General features: G+C 44.8%; 1 protein-coding gene across 1 annotated transcript in view; it reads left to right on the top strand.

The window, feature by feature from the left end:
• Positions 1–9020, top strand: part of FBLN7 (fibulin 7) — a 39552-nt gene extending 30532 nt beyond the window's left edge. Inside the window, exons 7-8 of the mRNA XM_084832830.1 lie at positions 3209–3347; positions 8648–9020. Of these exons, the coding sequence (XP_084688956.1) occupies positions 3209–3347; positions 8648–9020 (512 nt within the window). The remainder of the gene's footprint in view (positions 1–3208; positions 3348–8647) is intronic.
• The last annotated feature ends 7116 nt before the right edge of the window (positions 9021–16136 follow it).

The raw sequence follows: 16136 nt of genomic DNA, 5'->3' as shown, positions 1-16136 counted from the left end.
AGGTTTGCCCATCCTTAATTCTGACTGCGTGGAGAATTTCCATTGATACAAACCATCTGCCGCCTCTAAGAACACCTGATCTAGTGGTGGCTTTGAGACTCCACCCAGCAAACTGTTCTGCATTATGGCTGGCACATGAAAAAGCCAGCACATGGAGGCTGTTACTTTCCCCCCATACCTTTCCTTTTTTTGTAAACAATACCATGATTTGTATGGATTTCAAGAAATGGAGACAAGTGTCAGAGAAAACCAGTTGTGTTGATGATACTGGGCACAATCCAGCAACAGACCCTGCTGGAAGATGGAAAGTGTCTCGGAGGCACCTGTGCAGCTGTTTTGTGCTTGCCCTCCAGCCAGGGCAAGGCTGAAGCTGCTGTTTGCCTTCGCCATGACAGGGACCCTTCCCCACCCCTGCAACCACAGAATCACAGAATAGTAGGGTTGGAAGGGGCCTACAAGGCCATCGAGTCCAACCCCCTGCTCAATGCAGGAATCCAAGTCAGAGCATCCCTGACAGATGGCTGTCCAGCCATATCTTGAATGCCTCCAGTGTGGGAGAGCCCACCACCTCCCTAGGGAATTGGTTCCATTGTCGTATTGCTCTAACAGTCAGGAAGTTTTTCCCGATGTTCAGCTGGAATCTGGCTTCCTGTAACTTGAGCCCATTATTCTGTGTCCTGCACTCTGGGATGATCAAGAAGAGATCCTGGCCTTCTTCTCTGTGACAACCTTTCAAGCACTTGAAGAGTGCTATCATATCTCCCCTCAGTCTTTTCTTTTCAAGGCTAAACTGGATGCCTCTGCTTGGAAAGGTCTCCCTAGAAGGTGGCTTTTGCCAGTGGAAGGATCTGTCCAAGGAGACTGCCATCTGAGGTTTAGTGCTAAGGAGGGAAGGGGAGGCCAGCAATTTAGTCAATCACTCCCTCTCACTGCCTTGTTGTGGCGAAGGGGCTTGCATAACTCAGTGAAGCCATAAGCTATGCCATACAGGGCAACCCAAGACGGACGGGTCATAGTGGAGAGTTCTGACAAAATGTGATCCACTGGAGAAGGAAATGGCAACCCACTCCAGTATTCCTGCCAAGAAAACCCCATGGAACGTATGACAAGGCTAAAAGATATGACGCCAGAAGATGAGCCCTTCAGGTCGGAAGGTGTCCAATATACTGCTGGGGAAGAGCAGAGGGAATTTCCAAGTAGCGCCAGAAAGAGTGAAGCGGCTGGGCCAAAGCTGAAAGGCCACTCAGCTGTGGATGTGTCTGGTGGTGAAAAGAAAGTCTGATGCTGTAAAGAACAATATTGTTTAGGAACCTGGAATGTAAGATCAATGAATCAAGGTAAGCTGGAGGTGTTCAAACATGAGATGGCAAGATTGAACATCGACATCTTGGGAATCAGTGAACTAAAATGGACAAGCATGGGCGAATTTAATTCAGGTGACCATCATATCTACTACTGTGGGCAAGAATCCCTTAGAAGAAATGGAGTAGCACTCATAGTCAACAAAAGGGTGGGAAAAGCAGTACTGGGGTACAATCTCAAAAACGACACAATGATCTCAGTATGAATCCAAGGCAAACCATTCAACATCACTGTAATTCAAGTCTATGCCCCAACCACTGAGGCCGAAGAAGCTGAGGTTGATCGGTTCTATGAAGACCTACAACACCTTCTAGAACTAACACCCAAAAAAGATGTCCTTTTCTCATAGGGGATTGGAATGCTAAAGTAGGAAGTCAAGAAATCACCGGGATAACAGGGAAGCATGGCCTTGGTGTACAAAATGAAGCAGGACAAAGGCTAATAGAGTTTTGCCAAGAGAACACGCCGATCATAGCAAACACTCTTTTCCAACAGCACAAGTGGCGACTCTACACATGGACATCACCAGATGGTCAATATCGAAATCTGATTGATTATGTCCTTTGCAGCCAAAGATGGAGAAGCTCTATACAGTCAGTCAAAACAAGACCTGGAGCTGACTGTGGCTCAGATCATGAGCTTCTTATTGCAAAATTTCGGCTTAAATTGAAGAACGTAGGGAAAACCTCTAAACCATTCAGGTATGACCTAAATCATATCCCTTATGAATATAAAGTGGAGGTGAGGAATAGATTTAAGGGATTAGAACTGATAGACACAGTGCCTGAGGAACTATGGATGGAGGTCTGTAACATTGTTCAGGAGGCAGCAACTCAATCCATCCCAAAGAAAAAGAAATGCAAGAAAGCAAAGTGGCTGTCTGAAAGGAGACTCACTGAAGGAGGGGCCCATTGATGATGTCTTGCCCAAGCGTATAATCAAAGCTATGGTTTTCCCAGTAGCAACGTATGGCTGTGACAGCTGGACTATAAGGAAGGCTGAGCACCAAAGAATCAATGCTTTCGAACTGTGGTGCTGGAGAAGACTCTTACGAGTCCCCTGGACTGCAAGGAGGTCAGATCAGTCCATCCTAAAGGAAATCAACCCTGAGTGCTCATTGGAAGGACAGATACTGGAGCTGAAGCTCCAATATTTTGGCCACCTAATGAAGAGAAAAGTCACTGGAAAAGACCCTGATGCTGGGAAAGATCGAAGGCAAAAGGAGAAGGGGACAGCAGAGGATGAGATGGCTAGATAGCATCACCGAGGCAATGAATATGAACTTGAGCACACTCCGGGAGAGAGCGGAGGACAGGAAGGCCTGGCGTGCTATGGTCCATGGGGTCACGAAAAGTCGGACACGACTGAATGACTGAACAACAAGGGAAGGGGAGGCCAGCAATTTAGTCAGTCACTCCCTCTCATGCAGCCATAGCTCACTGGTACAGCATCTCCTTTACATGCAGAAGGTCCCAGGTTCAATCCTTGGCATCTCCAGGTAGGCCTACCACAGACTCCTGTTTGAAACCCAAGAGAGCTCCTGCCAATCAGTGTAGACAAGCTTTCCCCAACCTGGTGCCCTCCAGGTGTTTAGGATTTTAACTCCCATTAGCCCCAGCCAGCATGGCAAATGTTCAGGAATGCTGGGAGTTGTAGTCCTGATCTGCACAGCATCAGGCAGAGGGAGGCTGGTGTAGACAACACTGAGCTAGATGGAACAATGTTCTCACCAGATATAAGGCATCTTCCTATTTGAATCAACTGCCAGCAGTGTTCCTGCCACAGGGTGTGAACCCTAAACATTGAATCTGGTACTATATCTTTCACATTTTCATTTGTTTTGCAGATATCGATGAATGTGCGCTCTCATTGCATAACTGCACTAGAGGAATGACGTGTATTAACACAGGAGGAGGCTTTCAGTGTGTTATTTCAGAATGTCCCAAGTCTAGTGGAAATGTCAGCTATGTGAAAACATCACCATTGTAAGCATAAGGGGAAATCATATATTCTTACAATCCAGACACACTCCAACCTTCCCCAACGTGGCACCCTCCAGATGTGTTGGACTACAACTCCCATAATTCCTGGCCAGCATGGTCATTGGTGCCAGGTTAGGAAAGGCTGCACTAAGCCCTGGATTAAAAATTACATCTGTTTTTTAAAAGATTAGCATCTGTGAGTGTAGACTTAGGGTGCAATCCTATGCATGTTTACAGAGAAAACGCTTACAACTACCAGCATGCCCCAGCCAGCAATGCTGGCTGAGGTATGCTGCTACAACAAAAGTTGTAGGCCTTTTCCCTGTCTAAACATGCATAGGATTGCGCCCTTAATGACCCTAATTGATAAAACATAGGTTTTTCAGTTAATGTGGTTTAGAAATACAATTATTTAGCCCAATGACTGACCATTTTGAAAGTGGAGAGGCATGCACGAACAGCTTGATCCTTTCACACTGATTGGAGGACAAAGAGTTTGCTTCCAGTCTGGCCACTTAGTATGGAACTGACATAATTTGTTTACTCAGTTTTTATGGAGAATCGAGATAACATCAGCTGGTTGCATTCCACTCTATGTTGTCCATCCATCTTTTCTCAGACCTGAGTTGTGGGAAATGTTCGGTAGATATTGCAGTGCCAACCTGTCCAGTGTAGATTGACAAAGCTCTAGTGGGATTTGCAAGGACTACTGCCCCTTTAATTAGTAGCTTCCTCCCAGCCCTTTTCTTTGGAAGTAGCTAATTAGTGGGTTCTTGTTTGCTTGTTATGGCTAGGGCATTTCTGAGGTGTCCCTTGATCTGTCAGTTTCTATTCCGGGGAAAGGGAGGGGATTAATAACTGGTTAGTAATTGTGCACTAGTTTTAAAAAAAACAAACTAACTAAAATAAATGAACAGTTATTCCAGCTGCAAACAGGAAACCAATAACTGAAGCAAGCACACCCCACAAGGAACAGGAAGTGACTAATTAAGGGCAATTCCTGAAATGTCCCTTAATTGGCCAGTTCCTATTCCTGGGAGGAGGAGTTAATAATTTTGAATTATTAGTTAGTAATAGTAATTTTTAGGTTAGGTTAGTAATTTTGAAATTGCATTAATTCAAAATTAAAATAAAAGAGCCCTTATTCTGGCTGCAAATAGGATAGAAATATGTTATGTATGTAAGGGCACACATCCCACAGGGAACAGGAACTGACTAATTAGGAGCAATTCAGGAAAACAGCAGTGATAACAAGCAAACAACAAGTAATTATTAGCCACTTAAAAAGGGGTGATGGAGCCATGGCTGGATCTCATGCACTGTATCAGTCCGCAAGCACCTACTTTGTTGTCTGCCCTAGCACAACCAGCTCTCAGAGGACTGCATTGCCCACTGGTACTAGTGAGATTTAAAAAGCACTAATAATAGGACTGATTCAGTCTTTCTAACTTCAAGTAGATAGATAGATAGATAGATAGATAGATAGATAGATAGATAGATAGATAGATAGATAGGTCAGACTTGGGATTCTCATATTTTCAGTCAACCACAGTAGCTTTGCCTTTAACAGCCGCTTGATCAGCAAACATTAGCAGGTGATATAATGTTGGTCTCCATGCTGTGAAAAGCTGGTCAATTTCTGCACACATCAAGCTGCCCTTAAAGGCAAAAGAGCCATCATGTCTGAACATTTTTATGATTAAAGCCGCTGGTTGAGCAGTAATGGAAACAGTTAAAGAGCCCCAAGACTCAGCTAGAGGCGGCACATGGAAAATTTCCTAGTCAATGGTACGTGGCTACCCTCTTCAGTTAAGCTGCTGAATCCATGACTAGGGCTAGTATTCCCCTGTGCCTCAATACTAGTGCAAATGATGTGTGCTAGTGTAAACCAACATGGCAGTAAATTGCCGCTTTTCCCCATTGCCCCGGGAAGTGCTAGTTACATTGTACAATTGTTGGTTTATGCTAGTGTAACACCATTGGTGGTAGCGCCGGAGCACAGTTGGATACTGCTCTACTTATGTCATGAACTTTAACAAGCTGGAGTTTAGTTCTGTTATGTATTCTAGGGCGGTACTAACAAGTTCAGAATTCCAACCTGAATATCAGGGCCAGTGGCTTGGTCAGGCACCTGCCTACACAGGACATGTGTTGACCTGGCTGTACAAGTGAAACACTGTCTAAAAGGAGATGGAACTTGAAGGAAGAGAGGGTTATGCTTCCATTGATGCAGGGCTGGCATCAAGGGTAGGCATGGTGGGGCACCTGCCAAGGGCCCACGCTCCTGGGACTTGCTCCTCCTCTTCACCATTGCAACATGTTTGTTCACCCGCCTCTTGCGCTGGCCCAGACAACAGTGCTGGTGAGAAGGAGAAGCAGTAGATGACACTGCCTAGTGCTCACTGGTTCTCTGCCTGTCAAGCAAGCAAGTGCTAGCAGTGATGAGAAAGAGGATGAGGAGCAATAGCAGCTTACAAGAAGGTAGACTCACAGGGAGAGGGCCTATCGTGGGTGTCTTGCCCAAGGGCACTCAAAAGCCTGGAGCTGGCACTGCTGAATAGTGACAATTCAAAGACCCCAAAACCTGATTTTTTGTTTGTTTGTTATTCATGTGCCCATAATACCCAGTAAATCTGTAAAGAAAAATCAGGCAAAGGGAAAAGAGAATTCTCTCTCTCTCTCTCTCTTTCTTTCTTTCTCCTGTTGGTGAAATTTCAACAAACAAGGAGTGCTGTTCTTAAATACAGTGAATGGGTTTAAACCACCTGGAAGGTTTCACCACATCCCTACCTTCAGGGCCAGCCCAAGGGATTTCTTTGTTTTTTGTTTCTTTACATGAATTAAAATTCAAAGCCCCATCATAATACAACATTCAAGAGTTGGCTGGCATACTGTTTCATCATTTTCAATTTTGAGGCCTGTCGCTTCTTGACTTCCTCCCTTTACAACTGTGTTTAGGCCTTGGACAGCTGATGGTAATTTGAAGGCTCTAGATCAGAGATTCTCAAATTATGGTCTGCAGCCCAGTGATGGTCCGTGATCTCCATTCAGATGGTCCATAGAAAGGTTGTGGAATAGTAGGGAATATTTGCACTAGGTCCCGCACTTAATTTTCTTTTCTGATGATGGAGGTCAAGGTCATTTTCATCAGGGCCAAATTATTGAACAGGCTAACCAGTCTCTGGCCCAGGGGCTGTGATTTTTATAGTATAGTTCTGGTCTAGGCTTCTAATTTGTCCCTACAAAAGTACCAGTTAAAGGGACCCTTCTCAGTAGCCTGGCCTAGGACCTGTGATTTTCCTAATATGGCTCTGGTTTTGATGTTACTAAAATATGAGTTATATATGTGCTTTGATTCGTAGAACAAAAACAGTTAATTAAGTGGGATGATAAGACTCCCAGCAATTTCCCACCACAAAGAAAGTTTGAGAAACTCTGCTCTTGATCATGTCTTGGGATGCAGAATATATCATCCACTCTGAGCTGTTAAGCTGCATATGTGTACCTCCTTCAAAAATGCTAGCAATGCCCCTCTCCCCTCCAAGACATTTATGTAGCTGAGACAGGAACCCCTGGAATTTTGGTGCCTCAGGCAGTTATGTAGTTCGCCTCTATGGTTGTGCCAGCTCTGCCTATCGTTAGCCATATAGGAAGATTTGGTGTGAATTAGCCCTGAATGAAAAGTACAAACTACACCACAAATGAGTGTAAAACAGTTCCAGATTACCTCAGCAAATCTCATGCTCAGTTAGTTCTTGAAGATGCTGAGGAGAGAGTCGTGGGCATAAAGGAGGAAATAATTACTGGTCAGAAAATTCACAATGCAGTTCTGAATTGCCCTTTAAAGCTAAGAATCAAAATGAATAACTTGCCAGTTGAGCTACTGGTGTTTGTTTGATCATAGACTGGAAAACATTACAACAACCTGTCCGTATCTCGGAACATTTGATATGAATATTTTCCCTGCGGCCAGGAAGATTACTGGTTATTTTTTCTTTGATATGAGGCCAATGCACTGTTCCTATGATTAATCATCATAGCGACGCGCTGTACATGCAGCTTTGTGTGAGTTTAGACAACATTCTGGGCTCAATCCAGCCAAGGTTAAGCACTTTTAAATCCCATTGATTTCAATGGGAGAGCTAATTATGTACTTAAACTTTGCCCTTGGAAATAAACAGTACTTAAAGGGCACTATCCAGTACTGCTGTTCCACCTCTGCTGGTTCCGTCGTGTTCACGGGACCCACTACTACTAACACAACAGCAACTAGCACTTCCAAAAGGAACTCCAGAAATGAGTGAAAATGCTCGTTTCAGGAATAGGACTGGTCAGCAGTCCTCCCATCTGCAAGCTCTGCTCTGCTGAACTGCGCCCTTCCCAAAATGACTGTTTCTGCTCATTTCCAATTGCTTTGCACTAGTGGAAGGTCCTGATAGTGTGTGGGCAGTATTGGATGCCCCAAAGTATCTGACATTGTCTGGCTTTTGCTCTTAGCCTTTAAAGTCTGGGTGGAAAATTATTGACTTGGGAACCCGGTGTGATTAGGGCAGAGATATAACTAATATTGTTGTTATTTTAAGAGACTGCATTTGATAATTTTACACAATTATACTCAGATCCACCAAAGGAAATCCACACCATAGGCAGTGGGTTAAGTGCCCTACCAGAAAAGTAGCTTGTCCAGCCCCCCATTGTGGGGTCCCTGTGTTTACTTGAAGGAAAGGCACTCTGTATATGTTCAACCCCCTCCCTGAAATGCACTTTGCTGTTTCTGTGCCCTTCCCAATATTTTATTCTGGTGCTGCTACCGCATGGAAGCACATTTGCATCCACAGATTCCCATGCTGGACTGGGAACCCAAAAACAGCTCTGATGTATATGTTCATCCAGAAGTATGTTGTCTGGTGCAAATGCATGCCCTGTCCACAATGCTCCAAGTGGATGAGGATTGCATTTCCATCCGTCTTGCACTTAGGAGGGGAAGTTGCATCCCCATTTGCTGTCTCTAGTCACTAACTGAATACCTGTGGTTCAGTGCCAGCCCCATAGTTTAGAGGCCCCCCGGGCAAGGCATCCTCAGTGGGTCTACCTTCTCATTGCCATTGTCACCAGCTGCTATTGCTCCTTATCCTCTTTCTCATCATTGCTACCGCTTGCTTGCTTGATAGACAGAACATTCAGAACAATAAAAGTAGCTTTAGCAAATCAACCTCAAAGCATTCATGGAAACAAATGCTTCTGTTTAAGATTCTGACAATCCTTCCAAGGGTCTAAATCTTCTTGTTTCTCTCTCTTCTTAGTCAGTGTGAACGGAACCCATGTCCAATGGACAGCAGGTCATGCCATCATGCCCCAAAGACCATCTCGTTCCATTACCTCCCTCTGCCATCTAACCTCCTCACTCCCACCCCCCTCTTCCGCATGGCCACCGCTTCGGCTCCTGGACGGCCCGGCCCTGACAGCTTGCGGTTTGGGATCATGGGAGGGAACAGCCGAGGACATTTTGTGATGCAGCGCTCAGACCGGCAGACCGGAGAACTCATTCTGGTGCAGAGTGTGCAGGGGCCTCAGACCATAGAAGTGGAGGTGGACATGTCAGAGTACCTGGACCGCACCTTCCAAGCTAAGCATGTTTCCAAGATTACCGTCTTTGTGTCTGCTTATGAGTTTTAAAGGGAGCTGCTTACAGGGAGGAAATAAGTAGCTCATAGACTATTCATGTTCATTGGGAGCCTTTTGTTCTGTTTAACCATCAGCTCCAGTAAATGGTGCCATAATATCCAGGGACTGAGTTCAGGCATGGCAGTCTGGGCACTTGCCTGTGTTAAGAGCAGAAGCCCTGAATTCCTTGGAGGAATTCCTTTAGAAGCCCTGAATTCCTTGGAGGAAGGGAGGGATAATAATGTACTTTAGTACCAACTACTGATGTAACCCATCTAGCTCTAACCTGCTTTTTGCTGGCCAACCCAGGATGCCACACATACAGACAGCTTATCTTTAATGCAGACATTCTGCCTGCATTCTAGGCAGAAGTTCAACAAAGGGGAATGTATCTGGGAAAATGTATATAAACAATAATCTCATAGCTCTATTGCAAGAGATCTCATTCTGCTTTCCAACATTTGTATGGTGCTAAGTCCTGATATGACATAGAAAATAGAGGGCATGATTAGGGATGTATGGATTGTGAAAAATCTGTTCCATCTGTGTTTTGTGGGTTGTCAGGTGCCTTTCATTCTGTTGTCTGCCCATCAATGGAATTGGATATTTTTTTTAGTTTCCAAATTTGTTCAAATGTGAATTTGCGCAAATGCGCACATGCAAAAATGTATAAATCCCCCCAAAATGCGCATGTTCATGCTTTAGCCAATGGAGGAAATGAGCACTTTTGGTTGTTTTTAAAATTTGGGGGTATTTTTCTATGACAAAATTTGTGCAGAATTCCTGAAGGTTAGAAAAACAGTCTGCAAATCCACAGAATCTGCCCAACAGGGGAAAAGCCGGTCCTCTGCGGAATTGGCAGGTCAGATTCATATACATCTGAACTAATTTGGTTCCGTTGTAGGTTCCTCCGACATCCCTAGGCATGATCTAGTCCATGTGAATCACTGTTAGGTTCCATTTTATTTCAGTGGGAGAGATAATAAACATGTGCTTAACAGCACTATCCTATGCATGTCTACTCGGAGGCACGATTTCAGTCCACATTCCTCCCATTGAAATCAGTGTGATATGATGTCCTTATCTTTCATTGGATTATGCTCATACTGCTTCATAGAGCTGAAACTAATTTTGCCACAAATTCAAAATTTCAATCAAACATCAAGACTCACATTTGAATGTTTCCTCCCCCCGCCCCACAAACTTTGCCTATGAAATACAGCTTTGAAGTACACTTCAAAGAAACTATATCTTAAGGCTTGATGAAGAATTTTTAAGGACTATAATATTAACTGGTAATTTACTGGAATTGTAAAAACTGTCAAATTTGGCAAACTCAGTAGCATCAATTACAGGGAATGACACCCCCCCCCCCCAATTGCTTGCATTCCCTCCTGCAATTTGTTGTGCATTATAATGGGAAGTTGGTTTCCACTTAGATATTTTGTTTGGGCAAAGAAATGTGGGGAACACAATTCTATTAAACATGTCTTTGTTTGCATTTTTCATTGAGTATTTTGGATTTTATTTCTTTTCTTCTGTAATATATATATATATGCCTCTGGGAGCATAAATCATAAAAATTGAAATGTAGCAGAGAAATCTGGATTATAACATATATAAAGCTGAACAGTGGCAAGCCTCCATTCATCCAAATTTGTCTTGTTTATTCAGTCTCCTGGTTGGTGTTACACCTGCATACATTTTTTTAAAAAATGGTTCTCCAAGAGTAGCAGAAACAGCTGCAATATCTCCATAGAAATCTGGCTCTCTATGCTTGCCAGTCCCTGGGGGCATTTTGGGTCCAGGCTGCTGCCAGCATCGGAAACATGGGAAGAAATATCAAAGTTGCTGTTCCCTCAGGGGGTTATTTTAGGCTCTGATTGGCTCCCAGCGTAGCCATGTGATTGGCTTGGAACACCTATGTAAATTTCCTGGCAAGTCAGGATGGACATTCTGAGAACATCTATGGAAATCCCCAAGCAAGTCAGGATGGACATTCTGAGAACATCTATGGAAATCCCCAAGCAAGTCAGGATGGACATTCTGAGAACATCTATGGAAATCCCCAAGCAAGTCAGGATGGACATTCTAAAATCAGGCTGGGTTTCACTCAAACAAACAGCAAGTTCCTCTGACTGAGAACCAGGCTAGACTCTGAGCTTTTATAGAGCCAGGTAGACCACTACTGATCCCATGAATCAGCTGACTAGTGCAAGTACCATGCTCTCTGGCCAGCTGCATTGGTGGTGCCCTTAAGGGCAGGAGGTCAGCATCTACTTCTTCTAGTAAGCTATCACAGCTGTAGAGAATGTGCACTGCTTGGATACAGTTGTCAGAATTACTGGTTTGAGATCCCTGATACCTTACCGACTGTGACCTGTCACCTTCAAGCCAACACTCCCTTACTGCCTAGACCTGCGGTCTCCAACATGGTGCCCACGGCTCCAATGTGTCCACAGATACCTCCTGTGCTGCCTGCCACGCTCCCTGCTCCTCCTGATTTTCATTTTATTGCTTAAGATTTTTTAAACTGGGAGGCTGGTACCCTGCAAATCGAAGGGCTGCCCTCCAGTGCCATCTTTATTTGATTTCAATAGAGTGGTTTTGTGTTTTGGAGCTCAGATTTCACCTCTCTTGCAGTTAGGTTCTTGGGCAAGTTACTTTTCTTTTAGTCTCATCAGTATGCTTTCTGGGAAATGAGTGTTTTGTGATTGGCCATGCCCACCATGGCAGCCATTTTATGAATGGACAAGCTCTCCGCCCCCCTGGAAGCCATTTTATGAGAGTGCCCATGACACTCTCCTAAAATTCCAAATGTGGCCACCCACCCCCAAAAGGATCAGAATTCCTGGCTTAGATTCATTTGACCCGCCTTCTCCTGCCCTCCCTTGTTTGCCCATTGACCTCTGCAACAGGCTTCTTCCCAGAAGACTCTCATGTCCAAGCCTATCCTGCACTGAGCAGGGATTGGACTCTATGGTCTTGTAGGCCCCTTCCAACCCTACTATTCTATGATCCTATGTGACCACAACAGTTGTCATGTATACCTGAAATGATGTGAAGATGGAGCCCAATTTCATCTTGAACTGCCAAGCACAGACACAGGGTGCCATTGCATTCATGTCCTACTTGTGGGTTTTCCCCAGGTGGCTGGTCAGCCACTGTGTGAAGAGAATGCTGGACTAGATGGGTTTGATCCAGCATGGCTCTTCTTATGTTCTTATGACCACCCCTTGCTGGTGTGCACTATATCCAGTGGCGCAAGAGGACAGGTATTGAAAGGTACAGGCCATGGAACAGACTGCCAAGGCAGATGATGGGCTGTCCTTCACAGAAGGTATTTAAGCAGAGGCTGGACAGTCATCTGTCAGGGTTGTTGTATTTGCAAGATTCCTGCAGTGAGCAGTGGGCTAGACTAAAATGAACCCCAAGGTCCATTATACTCTAAAATTCTATGATTTCACCCCTGAACTTAGAGTTCTGGTATAACAAGGGACCTCTGAAAAACAATCACATTGTTTTGCACTCCACCCCACCCTTCCCAGAGTGATCAGAAGTTCATTTCATGAGTTCAACTCCTTTGCGAAGAGAGTATAGAAACCTGGTTTGTTTATTTACAAATATAAAAGCCTGTGGGAGTACCCACAGGTGCTCATCTCTACAACAGCATCAGTTCCTCAAAGGCAAACAATACCTGCCTGGAATCCTCTTGTGCAAAACTCTGGTGGAAAGCTCAGGGTTCCATGCAGTGTCATGTGAGTGGACTTCCACTCGGGCAATGGGACTTCCCTTTCATCTCCTCCCCCCCACACTTGCCCATGCCCTGCCAAATTTGCTCTAGAGGGTCCCCCAGTCAACCAAAGCAGATTAGGGGGGTACAGGGGATGCAGGGAGAGGAAGAACCTGACCTGCCAACTGTGTCTATCTTGTTGCTAGCAGACACAACTGAATTCACCCTCAGGCTCCTGTTTCTCTTGTTGCTTACATTTCTGCTGCTGAAATTGTTTCTCTGCAACCTGACATAAGATATTGGGCTCACCTGGCCTGCTAGAAGCCACCAGATCTCATAAGCCATCGATGTAAATTTATGTGAGCATCTTCCAGCCCTCAGCTCGCATTAAGGTAACATCTTTAGCTATAAACAATACAACAGCCTATAGAACAGGTCACTTCTCCACTTGCCCGCCATAAGAATGTGTAACCTGCATTCAAGCTACAGCTGATCAGACAGGCTCCTGGAAACACACTCATCCGCCCAGTATGCTGATGACACCGAATTCTACTTTTCCTTTCCATCATAATTCCAAGGAAGTTGTTGAGGTGCTGAACCGGTGTCTGTCGGCAGTAATGGACTGGATGAGGGCAAACAAGTTGAAGCTTAATCCAGACAAGTCAGAGGTGCTCCTAGTCAGTCGAAAGGTCAATCAGGGAATAGGGATTCAGCTTGTGCTAGATGGGGTTACACTCCCCCTGAAGACACAGGTTCGCAGCTTGGGTGTACTTCTGGGTTCAGCCCTGAGCCTGGATGCCCAGGGTTCGGTGGTGGCCAGGAGTGCATTTGCACAGTTAAAGCAAGAGCGCCAGCTGCACCCGTTCCTTGAGATGTCTGACTTGGCCACAGTAACACATGCCTTAGTTACATCCCATTTGGATTACTGTAACGCGCTCTATGTGGGGCTGCCTCTGAAGAGTGCTTGGAAACTTCAGCTGGTTCAAAAAGCTGCTGCCAGACTGTTGACTGGGGCTGGTTATAGGGAGCATACAGCTCCCCTGCTAAAACAGCTCCACTGGCTCCCAGTCGGTTTCCAGGCACAATTTGAAAAGTTGGTCATGACCTATAAAGCCCTATACGGCTCAGGTCCAGGTTATCTGAAAGACCATATTCTCCCCTATGAGCCTGTTCGTGCCCTGAGATCTTCAGGGGAGGCCCTTCTCGCGGTCCTGCCACCATTACAGGCTCGCCTGAGGGGAACATGGGAGAGGGCCTTCTCAGTGGCTGCCCCAAGGCTCTGGAATTCCCTTCCCAGGGAGGCGAGAGTTGCACCCTCCTTGGTATGTTTCTGCAGGCTGTCAAAAACTCTTCTGTTCTGGCAGGGCTTTGGGGATAGATAGTCTGGACCTGTAGGAATATGATGGATGGATACTATTGTTTATATCGTTGTTGTCTTTTTAAATTTTGATATTTTATACAATTTTAATATTATTGATGATTTAATTGTATTTTTAACTTTTGTATATTCCTATTTATATGTTTTAAATGTACAACTGTTGTAAAGCTGCCTTGAGTCCCAGTATTGGGGAAAATAAATAAATAAATAAATATGCTACCAGGGAGAGCTAGAAGGGAAAATAAATCTGGGTTAGCAATACAAATGGGAAACCTCTTAATAAGCCAATGGTGATTATAGCTTTTATCTCTTTCCAATTCTTTTTACATAAAATTATCTCAAAACATTTATGTCAATGATGTGATTAAGCCATTGGCTAAGAAGCTTGAACTAATTCAAAGGCATTTACACAGAGGAGCAAACAAAACTGAACGTTCCTTCCAGTGCATGGGCTTGGGTGTATAAGCTTCCCATGCAGCAGTGGTTCCCACGAGGGTCTTGCCAAATCATGTGGGCAGGCCACCATTTGTGTCTAAGGGATCAGCATGGTCCATTGGACATTTGAATGCTTGCTTACTGCTTCATGCAGGTAGTTGATTTATCTACATCATATCAATTAACCAAATGAATGTTGCCATTTTCCCAACCAAGAACAGCAAACCCTAGCACTGTACTTCTCCATGGGGAAAAATAGCTTTGTTTGTTAATTTTGCTTTTATTCACTTGTTCATATTTCCTGCAGTAGATGCTGAGGGAAGCATGGAATTATGTGGGTCAATCCATAAAGCACAGGTGAGCAACTGCAGCGGGATCTGGGGGCCATATTTGCCTCCCAGACCCACCTGTGGGCCGCACTCCTGCTGGTGCCCTGAGGAATTCCCCCTGCAGCACAACAAAAAAAAGTGGTAGTTTTATACTAAAATTCAGTAGCAACCCTCTACAGAGTGGTAATTAGGCTGAATTTAGCTTGGGAACAAGCTAAGTTTGACCTATTTACCACTCTATAGCACTAAACGGGTGCTTTTTCCCTAGCTGTTGTGGATTTCAGTGGCGGGCCAGCAGGGGCTGTGTGCTGCCAACCCTTGCTACAGGGGCTGGTGCTTGGAGAATCCTGCCTTGTGGCTCAGGGTTGGACTTCATGGCCATATTAGCAGTAGGATGGGGGATGAAAGGTATAGTTGCTCTACCAATCCCACCACCACAAAATCTCAGTCTTCCTTCTGCTCTCCCCCTTGTGTTAGGCCTTCCTTTTCCAGGGTTTTTCTCCACAGAGTCAGTTCATGCAGCAACAGTCCCAAAGCTGCTTTTGTTTCCAAAACTGCTAACAAGGATCTTCACCCATTTGTGCTTCACCTGCCCTTGCGGATCTGCTCCTCCCAGGCTGTAGTCCTTCCTCTGCCCCTCTTTTCTCCCTGCTTCCTCACAGGAAAACAAAACAACCCACCTGTCTCTAGCCCGGAGACAAAAGTCACAGCAGCGGCTGTTTGGAAATGTAGTCCCAGGACTCCACAGACCCATTACACTTAAGGAGTTGGCCTGTCCTACTTTAGAGAGGACAGTCCTCCGTTTGAAAGGCTGCCCAGTCCAAGTACAGTTGTTGTTTTTTAAAGAACCATAGCAAGAGAGATCAGGAGCCTTTCAGTTTCCCAACAAATAGCACCTCAACAGCACACTGAGCAGGGACAGAAGTCACCTGCAAATTATGTATGTTGCCCTGAGATCTTCAGCTGTAGGGAGACTTTAGTAGTAGTAGTAGTAGTAATAAAAGTAGTAGTAGTAGGAATTGTAGTAGTAGTACAACAATAATATTTCTATTTAAATTGTAGGCCTGCACAGCTTTTTAAATTTGCATCTATACAAACTTTTATGCAAATTGGTGTCCTCTTTTGGTGATGCATTTCCTCTTTTTCTATGATGTGGAAGTGGACGCTCTGCTTACACCAGTGCACTCACTAGAGAGCTGAAATTGACTAAAGCTGACGTTTCAGTTAGTGGCAAACACTTCATTTGTGAACTG

This window comes from Heloderma suspectum, chromosome 1, assembly GCF_057233095.1.
Source record: "Heloderma suspectum isolate Gila_16-S chromosome 1, 16-S_ref, whole genome shotgun sequence".
NCBI classification, from domain to species: Eukaryota; Metazoa; Chordata; class Lepidosauria; order Squamata; family Helodermatidae; genus Heloderma; species Heloderma suspectum.
Note: the sequence above shows the minus strand (reverse complement) of the source record. Positions and strands in the feature narration are given on the sequence as shown.